The sequence below is a fragment of the Arvicanthis niloticus genome, chromosome 18 (assembly GCF_011762505.2).
Source record: "Arvicanthis niloticus isolate mArvNil1 chromosome 18, mArvNil1.pat.X, whole genome shotgun sequence".
NCBI lineage: Eukaryota > Metazoa > Chordata > Mammalia > Rodentia > Muridae > Arvicanthis > Arvicanthis niloticus.
The window spans coordinates 22,085,925-22,098,465 of record NC_047675.1 but is presented as its reverse complement, the minus strand read 5'-3'; the positions used below and the strand labels follow the sequence as shown (position 1 = coordinate 22,098,465).

General features: G+C 51.2%; 1 protein-coding gene across 1 annotated transcript; it reads right to left on the bottom strand.

Moving 5' to 3' along the window:
* Positions 1-5,711: 5,711 nt before the first annotated feature.
* Ccl17 (C-C motif chemokine ligand 17) lies at positions 5,712-7,659 on the bottom strand. The gene is made up of 3 exons (XM_034522147.2): positions 7,484-7,659; positions 6,697-6,814; positions 5,712-5,994 (listed from the first exon to the last, which is right to left on the bottom strand). Exons 1-3 carry the CDS (start codon positions 7,581-7,583, stop codon positions 5,901-5,903), a joined length of 312 nt encoding a protein of 103 aa, XP_034378038.1. The 5' UTR covers positions 7,584-7,659; the 3' UTR covers positions 5,712-5,900.
* Between the last annotated feature and the right edge of the window lie 4,882 nt (positions 7,660-12,541).

The window sequence follows — 12,541 nt, the reverse complement described above, 5'->3', positions numbered from 1 at the left end:
CTGCACCTCCCAAGTGTGTTGAGGTTTGTTCTGTTGCTATGTATTGTGATGTTAAATTCTATACCCCAAGGTCTAGTTGCCTCAGGATGAATGAATTCTCACGTATGCCAGCTTTTGTTTGCAAACCTTGCCCCTTAATTTAAAACTATTGGTTGAACAAAGATGCCTGCAGCTGCAGCTGAACAGAAGAGAGGTAGGCAGGGCTTTGGTTCCTGGTCTTGGGGTTCTGAGGAGAGATCACAAGGGTAAGGAGAAGGGGGAAGAAGGCACCATGGGGTTGGTGGATCATGAGAGGATGGCCAGGAGGTCCGGCCAGTTGGAATAGAAGCGGTCCAGGCAGAACGTGGCAAGTGATGCCTCAGGATTTTGACAGGGAAGTAGACAAACTAGCATAGAGGGTTAATATCTGCCCTGCTCTAGTGCTTAAAGGTGCATTATAAATATAAAAATTTTGTGTCTTTTATTTGGGCAATAAGTGATCTCATATGGGGTAGAAACACCCAGTTAATGCTTACTACAACACAGGTCCCGGGATTACAAGCATGAGTCAGCATACCTAGCTTATAATGATGTTTTAACCCTCACAAAAGTTGGATCACAGATACACAGACACCATTCGGTATTTGTGGCCTTGTGATAAGTACAGGGGAAGGAGATAAAAACCTGTGTGCTCTTGGAGTTTGCCCAAGCTCCTGGTGTTGGTGGCCCTGCAAGCCCCTGTAATCCCCCACAACCCCATCTTGTTAGCTCTGGTAGTATATTTGGTGGTTTCTTGACCTCTGCTCCCCCAGGGGACCATCTGACCAGCTACAGACACCCCTGTTTAAGGTCTTCCATATTTTCTTTCTTTCTTCCTTTCTTTCTTTCTTTCTTTCTTTTTTTTTTTTCCAAGACAGGGTTTCTCTGTATAGCCCTGGCTGTCCTGGAACTCACTTTGTAGACCAGGCTGGCCTCGAACTCAAAAATCCGCCTGCCTCTGCCTCCCAAGTGCTGGGATTAAAGGCGTGCGCCACCACCGCCCAGCGGTCTTCCATATTTTCAATTAGCAGAGACCAGAGTGTGTGCAGGTATCATCAATCTTGGACCTCTATTACTGTGCCGGCCCGCCCCCTGGTGGGGTATGGAAGAACTGCACAGTTTCAATTTCCACATTTTTTTTTCCCATATTTTTTTATTGGATATTATGTTTACATTTCAGATTTTATTCCCTCACCCCATTCCCCCCACCACCCAGGAATACCCTATCCCATCCCCCCTCCTGCCTCCACAAGGGTGTGCCCCCACATATCCCCCACTTCCCCTCCCCATCATGGGACCAAGGATCTCCTCTCCCACCCATGCCTGACAAGGCCATCCTCCCCTAAGTATACAGCTGAAGACATGGGTGCCTCCCTTTGTGCTCCCAGACTGGTGGTTTAGACCCTGGGGAGCTCTGGTTGGTTGGTATTGTTGCTCTCCTCTTGGGGCCACAAACCCTTTCAGCTCCTTCAATCTTCTCTCTAACTTCTCCATTGGAAACCCTTGATCAGATCAATGGGTAGCTGTGAGCATCCGCCTCTGGATATGTCAGACTCTGGCAGACCTCCAAGGAGACAGCTACATCAGGGTCCTGTCAGCATGCACTTCCTGACATCCATATCGGTGTCTATCTTTGGTGACTGCACATGGGACGTATACCAAGGTAGAGTGGTTTCCAGACAGCCCCTCCTTGACTTTCTGTCCCACACTTTGTCGCCATATTTGCTCCCTTGAGCATTCTGTCACTCCTTCCAAGTAGGACCGAGGCATCCACATTTGGTCTTCCTTCTTCATGAGCTACATGTGGGCTGTTAGTTGAATCTTGGCTATTTCAAGCTTTTGGGTTAATATCCGCATATCAGTGAGTAAATACCATGTGTGTTCTTTTGTGATTGGGTTACCTCATTCAGGATGATATTTTCTAGTTCCATCCATTTACCTAAGAATTTATTATTTTGAATTCATTATTTTTAATAGCTGAGTAGTACTCCATTGTGTAACTGTACCACATTTTTTGTATCCATTCCTCTGTTGAAGGACATCTGGGTTCTTTCCAGCTTCTGGCTATTATAAATAAGGCTGCTATGAACATAGTGGAGCATATGTCCTTGTTATATGTTGAAGCATCTTCTGGGTATATGCCGAGGAGTGGTATAGCTGGGTCCTCAGGTAATGCTATGTCCAATTTTCTGAGGAACCGCCAGACTGATTTCCAGAGTGGTTGTACCAGCTTGCAATCCCACCAACAATGGAGGAGTGTTCCTCTTTCTCCACATCCTCGCCAGCATCTACCCTCACTTGAATTTTTTATCTTAGCCATTCTGACTGGTGTGAGGTGGTATCTCAGGGTTGTTTTGATTTGCATTTCCCTGTTGACTAAGGATGTTGAGCATTTCCTAATTTTTTTAACACTCCAGATTTTATTCCCTTCTCAGTCCACCCTCTTACTGTCCCCATCCAATACCTCCTCCCTGCCCTCCTGTCTCCATGAGGATGTCCTCCCCGACCCCAACCCCAACCCCCCACCCCACTAGACCTCTAAACTCTCTGGGGCTCCAGTCTCTTGAGGGTTAGGTGCATCTTCTCTGACTGAACCCAAACCCAGCAGAGTCCCCTGCTGTATATGTCTTGGGGGCCTCATATCAGCTGGTGTATGATGCCTGCTTGATGGTCTAGTGTCTGAGAGATGTCAGAGGGCCAGCCTTTCCCTACTTCAGCCACAGGGTTCAGCAGCTTCTGTCTATTGGTTGGGTGCAAATATCCGCATCTGACTCTTTCAGCTGCTTGTTGTGTCTTTCAGAGGGCAGTCACGATAGGCCCCATTTGTGAGCGCTCCATAGCCTCGGTAATAGTGTCAGGCCTTGGGACCTTCCCTTGAGCTGGATCCCACTTTGGGCCTGTCATTGGACCTTCTTTTCCTCAGGCACCTCTCCATTTCCATCCCTGCAGTTCTTTCAGACAGGAACAACTATGGGTCAGAGTTGTGGCTGTGAGATGCCAACCCCATCCCTCACTTAATGCCCTGTCTTCCTGCTGGAGGTGGGCTCTATAAGTTCCCTCTCCTTACTGTCTGGCATTTCATCTAAGATGCCTCTCTTTGAGTCCTGAGAGTCTCACCTCTCAGATCTCTGGTGCATTCCAGAGGGTCTTGCCTACCTCCTGCCTCCTGCCTCCTGCCTCCTGCCTCCTGCCTCCTGCCTCCTGCCTCCTGCCTCCTGCCTCCTGCCTCCTGCCTCCTGCCTCCTGCCTCCTGCCTCCTGCCTCCTGCCTCCTGCCTCCTGCCTCCTGCCTCCTGCCTCCTGCCTCCTGCCTCCTGCCTCCTGCCTCCTGCCTCCTGCCTCCTGCCTCCTGCCTCCTGCCTCCTGCCTCCTGCCTCCTGCCTCCTGCCTCCTGCCTCCTGAGGTTGCCTGTTTTCATTCTTTTTTGCTGGCCCTCAGGGCTTCAGTCCTTTTCCTTCAGCAACACCAGATCAGGTTCTCCTCTACCCTGCCCTCCCCCTCCCTCAGCCCCTTTCCCTCTCAAATCCCTCCTTCCTTCCCCACAATTTCCACATCCTAAAGGGTGTTTCAATGATAGGGATTCTCTGGAAATTTATATCCCCATAGGTGTTCCTTTAGGAGCTCATCAAGCCACTGTTGACAAAATATATCATCAAATGTCCACTTTATAAATAATTCATTTACTGAGTTAGTTGACCCAAGTTATCAGAGACTATAAACTTATTGGGGGAAATCTAAGCCCCCCCCCAAGTGACAGAGGTGACATTTGGCCAAGATTAGGCATTTGTATGTTGGGATGGGGGTGTCCTACAAAAGTAGGAAGACCATGGAAGGTCTGGTGGGTGTGGTGGTTTTTTCACCGAACACCGTAGGGAAACTGTGTTTCAGAAGTGGGCAGGGGTGGCACTTTCAAGACAGAAGGACAAACAGATGCCTTGCATCCCTCTTCACTGTCCACCCCCTTCCCAACCCCATTTCCACCCCTCTCTCATTAAGCACAAGAGTCTTCAAGCCACAGTTCCTCAAAGTTTCCCCACCACACACGCCTTGCACCCTCCCAAGTGGTCAGCTTGGGTCAGAACCCTGCATTTTGTTGCCAGTTGAGGCCCCACAGTTTCTGGCCCAGTGACCTTAAAACAACCCCTTTTCTCTCTCCAGGGCTCACAGAGCTCTTGGAACTGCCCTGCTTAACTGAGTTTACCCAACAGGTGTCTCTGGAAGACTTCAAGAGCAAAGAAAAGCTGAGTGAGCAGGACTGAGCATCCTCTGAATGAGGGCACCCTGGTTCTGGAACACAGGGTGCAAACCCTCAGGCCCCAGCCCTTGCTCTTCTTTGCCTCCTCCCTCCCACCAACCATCCTTTCTCTAGTTCCTGGATTCGGAGGCTTCCCCCCCCCCCCCCAAAGATCCAGTGGAAGATGCCTCAGGACTCAGAATCTTAAGCAGTTTTTTGAGGGGCACTCCTGGTGCTCAAGGGAGAGAAGCCTATTGTGGTAGAAGGAACCCTGGGCTCACAGGAGAAGCCACTTCATGGCTACTAGCCTCCTGGTCGTTAATGTGCTAGTCTTGGTTCTACCCCTATTAGGACACTTAGCATTCGTCCTGCAAAGGCAAAATCTGGCCACTAGGTGGCAGCAACAGGTTAAAAAAAACCCGCAGATAATTGTTGCAGCTCAGACAGACTGGCAAACTCCTGTGAAGAGGAGGACCCTTACTTGTGCTACAACCTGACCTAGAAAGAGAGGCATGCTGAGTGGGCATGGTTGACCCGGAATACTAAGACCCTAACTCTCTTCATAGTCCAACCGCAGCTCTGAGCTAAGCTTGGACACAGGGCCCTCATAGACTCCTGTGCCATTCCTTCAGTGGCTCGCAGTGGTTCTAGAGTGCTTGTAGAATGGCAGAGCCAGGTCTACAGGCACACATAAACATAGTTTGGTGAATCACCAGCATCAGAGCCCAGTGGCAAGGCACCCAGCCCATAAGAGCTTGGGAAGAAAAGATCCCAGGGCCTGTGCAACAGTGGTCCACGTGCAGAGGGAACTGAGGAGGAATTGGACCGGGGTCAGAAGGAGATGAAGTGGCCATCAAGTTTTAGGTGATGGGTCTTCTGAAAAAAAAAAAAAAAAAAAAAAAAAACACAGAGCCACCTTAGTGTACAGCTAAGTTGCATGTAAGAGAGGCAGCCAAGGTATGGGAAGGAGATGGCTGACCATTCCCAGAACCAGAGAGACTGCAGTGGGGGAACTCGGAAATGAAGGAGGAGAGACAGGGCCTCCAGGAAGACAGGCACATGCAGAAGGTTCTGGACGTGTTTGTGACAGAGTCAAGTGCAGGAAGGATGACCTCAGCTTCATGTGGGACAATAACAGGGGCTGGTCTTGGAGTGATTGGGAGACTTGGGGCACAGAGAAGACAGGCTCTCCTTGTGATTCCTTTGAACACTTCCCATGGGATACAGAGGGAAGGGACACTTGTGAGGATCCTGCTGGGCTCCTTGTCCACCTCTGCTCTGCCCTGCCCTTGACCATGTCTCCCCAGTTCCACCTCTCACTTATATGAAGCCATGTCTCCCTCTCAGCCTCAGTTAACGTTGGCTGAGCAGGCCCAGCGGCCCTGTGAGGGCCCTTCCAGCGTGACCAGCCAGAGTGGAAGGCATTCTTCGTTGTGGAGACAGAGCACACTGACCCAATCTGAGGGAGGAAGACTTTATTCGGTGCATTTGTGTGTGCACCTGTAGCACATAAAAGTCCATCAAGAGGGGACAGGGACTCCTGCTCTGTGGCTGCTCTTGGGCTCTCAAAGCCTCCACTGGACACAGGCAGCTTTAGGTTGGGACCATGGACAGCAGCCCTGGCGTCTCCAAATGCCTCGGTGGGAAGATCACAGCCTTTGGTTACTCAGGTGTCTGATGGTCTTCTTCACATGCTTGCCTTTGGGGTCTGCACAGATGAGCCTGCCCTGGACAGTCACAAACCTATACAGAAGGCAGTGAGTAAGAGCCAGGAAGTCGGCAACCAGCCACACCTGCATTGACCTGAACACTGAGCTCCCTGGGCAAGAAGTGGATAATGTTTTATACGCCGTTAGCGATTCTTTTTTTTTTTTTTTTTTTTTTTTTTTTTTGGTTTTTCGAGACAGGGTTTCTCTGTGTAGCCCTGGCTGTCCTGGAACTCACTCTGTAGACCAGGCTGCCTGTCTCTGTCTCCCAAGTGCTGGGATTAAAGGCGTGAGCCACCACCGCCCAGCAGTGATTCTTTTCTACTGGGATCCTGACTCCATCCCAGCCTCCCTAGGGCCAGGGCTGTAGGACTTCATGCCTGACTTCCCTCCCCAACCCTCCCTGCAGAGCACCTTGGTCCTGAAGAGTAGAAGCAAGAGAAGGAGCCCTAGGCTGTGTGTTATCATCTATTCAGACGGGGGTGGGGGAGATATTGCTTCCTGTTGGCTCTGTTACCTGGGATGTCCTATCCATCTTGGAGCCTCAGTTTCACCATACATAATGAGGTTGGACCCCCTCAGCTGTGTGGGGTGCAGGAGCTTCCCTGTGTGTCCAAAGCTGCTGGCTCAGGGGAACCAGGTTTGGACTCTCCTTCCCTCTTTCCCAGTGGCCTTCCCAAGGCCCACCCACTTCCCACTCTGGGTTCTAGGCATAGGAATGGGTCAGAGGGATACTCACACGATGGCATCCCTGGGACACTCCGGTGAGGTCCTGTACCACGTCACCAGCTTCCTGATGGGAATGGCCCCCTTGAAGTAATCCAGGCAGCACTCTCGCCCTACATTGGTGCCTCGAGCTGGAAGAACAGTAGGAAGCAGGTGTCCTAAGGGTCAGGCCATGTGCCTGAGGACCCATGGGATATTCCAATATATGCCTGTGTGAGCCTATGGGTGGTAACTTCCAGTACCTCTCTTTGTATTCTGTTTGTTCCTGGTGAGTGTGTGTGTGTGTGTGTGTGTGTCTTCCTTGTGTCTGCATGTTTGCATATTCATCTGTGTGTGTGTGTGTGTCTGCATGTGCAGCTGTCTGAATCCAGGGACCTCATTTCAACTTCCCGTTCTAAACTAAATATAAAAATCTTTTCATACATTCTTGGAACCAGTTCTCGGTTGTTATGTTGTTCCCTGATGATACATGAAGCCCATTAATGAAGCAAATGACGGCAATTCTGAGAATCGTTCATTCTGTGTCATACGCCCACAATCAAGGCCACTATGTCCTAACATCTCAGGATGAGCTGAGCTGCCCCATGGTGTTCCAGGTGTGTGTCCAGGTCAGGTGCCTGACATCATCCCCATCATCCCCATCACCCCCCACCATCCTCAGCACTATTGTCCTCCCTCCAGCGCTCCTGCGGCCACCCCATTGTGACCCCTGTAAGAACAGACAGCCTGTGTCTCTGCCGTGGTCTCTGTGCTGGTGAGTGGCTCCCACCTGCCCTACCCTGTCTGTTCCCAGCTCTCACCAGCGCTGGCATGCTGCAGAGAAGTCCCCAGAAGCATGGCAGCCAGGAGCAGCATTTGAAGTGACATCACGCTACCAGAAGCCCAGCTGAAGATCTTCATGGGTCCTTCTGCTTGTTTTGGTGCCCAGTGCTGAGGTGACTGACCTATTTAACCTCTTTGGAGGTCATCCCACGCCTCCTGTCCCCTCCTATAATCCTTCCAGACTAGAGAAATTCAAAGAATTTGAGATAATTTAGTAGAAGTCCAGCTTGGGAATGTTTGTGGCTTTCCAGAGAATGGTCACTCGACTCAGGACAGAGGAGGGGGTCTGTGTCTAGGGGAATGGCAAGGGTACTTCTCTTTTCAAAGTGAACATTTCTTGGTTCCTCTATTAGGAGGATCCAGGGCCTCAGCCTCAACTCATTTTGTCCCTTGTCCCAATACTGGTGAACTTCCTTTGTGCCTGATGCCCTGTGGAGGCAGGGTAGGGGATCTTAGGGACTATGCCAGTCAGGGCTCTGGGGTCCAGAAGGTCCACAGGAGGGTGAACAGATTACAGGGATGTTCTGTAGAAAAGGCCTAGCTCCATCCTATTCTGAGGAAACCAGAGGCTCTGCCGAGCTGAGTCTGTCCTCTTGTCCTTCCCCAGGCTGGCCCTTACCCCAGGAGACTAAGCTGAGCGGGGCTTTAAAAACTGTGTATCCACATGTGTGCTTCAGCAGATTGGAAAGCTCAGTTCTCAGAAATAGGGCACCTTGTCTCTGTTATGAGTGGGATGGAGAGAGAGAGAGAGAGAGAGAGAGAGAGAGAGAGAGAGAGAGAGAGAGAGAGAGAGGCTCACCTCTATAGGAGCCACATGCCAGAGGCTGCCCTGGAAACCTGTCCAGCATCTCCAGGCCTCAAGCAGTCTTTTAAGAAATCCGTGTAGAACTTTCAGCCTACCTGGAGACTGTGACAACAGTACCCAGAAAGGAGTTTCAGAACAAGTCGCAATGGAGCAAAGGCAGGGTTTATTGAGAAGAAGAACCAGGTCTAGTGGCTTAGGCCTGGCATCCCAACTCCCGGGAGGCTGAGGTAGAAAGGTTTCAAGTTTGAGGCCAGTTTGAGCCACCAGAGTTCACAGGTGCTAGTGAGACCCTCTCACAACAAAGGGAAATGTTACGGCTTTGCTGTGTGTCCCAGGGCACCTCACAGATAAGGCATGTGCCACCATATGTTTTACTCTTTATAATTTTAATTTATTAATATCTTATTTATTTTTTTACATTTATGTGCATAGGTGTCTTGCAGGCATGTGCTAGCAGGCACTCTACCAACTCAGTTCCTCTTGGCATTTTGTTAGAACTCTTGGCTCTCAGCCAGCAAGAAACACAGACCCAGGCTGAGGGGCTCCTTTCCCTTCCTCTGTCTCCATTTTCTTTACATCCTGTCATAAGGCAACGGCATCACTAAATCCGTTCATTCTCCCAGACTAAGAGCCTCACAAGGCCAAAGCGGTCCATTCTCTAAATACCTGTCCCCAGGTGTGCAGTACCGTGGTGGGGAGGGCGGTGGGGGCCTGCAGGTGCTTGGGCTTTGATTCTGACACTTGAGTTCTGGGCCTGGCTTTTCCTTGCCCCTCATTGACCAGAGGCAGTTTCCAATGGCATTCCACCCCCCTCATCCCCTCTCTCATGCTGTCAGCTCTGGCCCCATATTAATCATTGAACTGCCATTAAATTTCCACTAGCAGTAATGGTAATAGCCGGGTGGTGGTGGCATGTGCCTTTAATCTCAGTACTTGGGAGGTAGAGGCAGGTGGAGCTTTGTGAGTTTGAGGACAGCTTGGTCTACAGAGTGAGTTCTAGGACAGCCAGGGCTACACAGAGAAACCCTGTCTCAGGGGTGGATATGGGGGAGCAATGGTAAGAACGGCAGCCATGTTGAGACTCTTGGGGAGGGTGCTCAGAGTACGGAAAGTTCAGGCATCCTTTCTCTCCTGCAGGACGATGGCTGTTTCAGGTCCTGAGGCCTGGGCTTTCCCTTACTTTGTCCAAACTTCCCTATGGGCTGGGTTCTGTGGCATTGTTTCTCTGTGACCTAGGGCATCTCACAAATGTTCTCTGGGTGTCGATTTCATCCCCTGTAGGGGGAAGTCCATATGGTTCCCAGGAGCCTACTGAGATGGTGGAACTGGCAAAGGTGGGTTCTTCCTTTGGCAGGCCATCCTAGCGATTCTCTGGATGGAGTCCCATGGCTACCTGATTCTCTGCCCTCCCCACAGCCACGGCTGAGTAGGGTCTTTGCCTTTAGCTTGTCTGGCTGCACCTTTGCTCCCCAGGCCGGGCTTCCAGTGCTTCAGAGAGGATGCAGGAGAGGCTGACTGGTCTTGTGGCCACAGAGAAGATTATTCATGTCTAGCAGTGCCCCAGTTCAGGCTGGTCTGGTCTCAGAATCAGGTAGGAGGTTGTAACCTGGAGACAGGAGTGTCACACTTGAGGGAGAGGTGGGAAGAAGCTGTCTGCTGATCTTTATGGGTATCTCTTAACTTCACTGCACCCTTGCAACCCTCCCCTGACTCCCACCCTCACCCCTGCACCCCATTCCTGGTGGCTCCTGCCCAGGCTCCTGTGGCAGAGGCCAGCACATGGTACTCTGTGCTGGAGCACAATAACAGATGATTATGTTGCAATTAACAACTCTGTTGCCAGGGACACGGCCTTAGCACTGCTTTGGAAACTCCCCACATGGGTTTCAAGGCTTCTGTTCAACTGCACACTGAGATCTTTTCTCCAGAAAGACCCAAATCCCCTGTCCTTCTAGGGAAGCCGGGCAGCCAGCAGCAGGAACAGAGTCTGAACTCTTGACTCAAGGAGGCCAGCACAGCAGTTGCTTAGATGTGCCCTCGGGTCCTGGCAGCCTAATCAACTGCTCTTGGGGAGGTTCCCCAGGAAATGGGGAGGAGGCTACGGGTGAGAGAGACACTTGGAGGGCCGTCTGAGAGGATGTGGCAATTCGAAGGTCTTTGCAGGTAGAATTCCTATCTAGAGAGGCAGGAAGGGCTATGCATATACCCATGGCAGAGAACAGGCAGAGGTACAGAGGGGGCACACACAGAGAGGTAAGCTGGGAGACTAGCATGGACTCTAAGGGAAACAGCCCAGCCACTAGGTCAGAACTGTCCATCCTAGCATAACTGGTAAAGACAAGAAGAGGTGAATATAGGGCCAGGCTACAGCTCAACGCTGTTGGGGAAGCAACATGGAGGGGCATTTGGGAGGGGCTTTCCTCGCCAGGGATTACCCACCCTATCTGCTCCATTATCCCAGCAATGAAGTGGATTCCCCGGGGACCTTCCAAATGGAATGTCCTGGCATCTTTGCGAATGCCACATGCAGATCCCTCCAACTCAGGGCAGCCAGACTCATGACTGATGCTCTGGCTTCCTCTCCTACCCCCCCACCTCTGAACTCCTGCCTCAAGGGAGTCCTTGGGGCAGAACCAGATAGACTCTAGCTGCTAGAGGCATTGAGACTCCTCCCTAGTGGAATCCTGTGTCTTTCATCCTGAGAGGTCCCTGCTTCTATCCAAGACTCTTCCTAGGCATGGACCTTAAGGTTTGGGATAGACTTAGGACGCCCTAGGTCACAGAGCAGGTAGCTGGACTGGAAGCACTTGATCACCTTCAACAGTTTGGGACACTTGTCACATAGCCAGAGTGAAAGATAGCACAGAAATGTCATCCCAGGCCCTTGTCCAGGGAGTCCTCAGTTTTAACACCCAGCAATCTTTCCCCATCCCCCATCCCCAATACCCTCAGTCCAGTCACCTTGGCCTCCAACTGTACTTTCCCAGCCACAGCCCTTGCAGAGCTACCTCCCACTGCTCAGCTTTCAGTTCATGGACACCCAGGACTGTTCCTCTTGTCCAAAGCCCTTGCATCCACCTCTCCCACTTCCTTACGCTCTAGTCTTTGGATCATAACTAGGACCACGTCTCATGTCTTTGACTCCCACCCTACTGTGTTCAGAGGTCACTAAGCCTATTATACTTGTCTTCACATTGCATTGTGTGTTGTGTCGCACTCAAAGAGTGTGGAATCCACAGAAATGAGACCCAGTAGCACCCAGAGAACATAGCGTGTGCTCAATTAAATGCACCCGCTAACGAATGGAAGTGGCGTGTGGTTGGATGGATGGGGTGTGAGTGGATGGGTGAATACGTGGATGAATGGGTGTGTAGGTGGGGGGATCTCAGGAGCCCTCTCCTGTTCCTCTGCTTCATAAAAGAACTCTACTTGACCCCCGCCCTTCTCCAAGCCGTCTGTCTTACTTCTTCTTTCACTGACAGCACACTGCTTTCTCCCTCCTGTGGTCCACCCTTCCCACTTCCACTTCCTTTCCACCCATCTGTGAGGTGATTGCTCCTCGGCAGTGTGGTTGGAGGATTAGCTCATAAGGATTCTAACTTCATTCTTCACTTTTCATGCTATGTGGGACTCTGAACTGTCCAAGGCTAACCCCAGGATGTGTGGCCGCCCAGCAGACACCCTGGGAGGAGCAGTGCCATTCCTGTCCTGTCTCGCTTCCATCTTTCCATGTTGGCATAGCCAAAGGACAATTTTGTGACCTTCACCTTTCTGTCTGTGCAGTGGGCGTGATGCTGGACACTCCATCATGGTGTGTAGGTGATGTGAGTATGTGAAGCTCTTTGTTCCTAGGAAAGGAGCCTGCTCCTTTCCTGGTACTCCATCCGTCTGGGATGTGGGATGGGATTCTTCCCCTGGCTCCCTAGGGCTCCTTCCTCAGGAGCATTCCTGTGTTGCCACAGTGGGCCAGTAGGCACTCAGCAATGATAGCTCCTGGTTACACTGTCCTCAGGACAGCCATGGCATCCTTTGTATTTTCAGATGAGACTCTTCAGCGTCTCTGTTCTAGGCTTTGCCCGCGGCCCCTCCTAGTGTCACCTCTCCACGCCTCTGTCCTCTGGACATGTACTTCCTTAATCTACACCTACAGCCCCAGACGCTGACCACTGGGACCCTGCTTCCTCTCGCTGTCTATCTGTGAGTCCCTTTGCCTCGCCGTCTGACAGCTGTG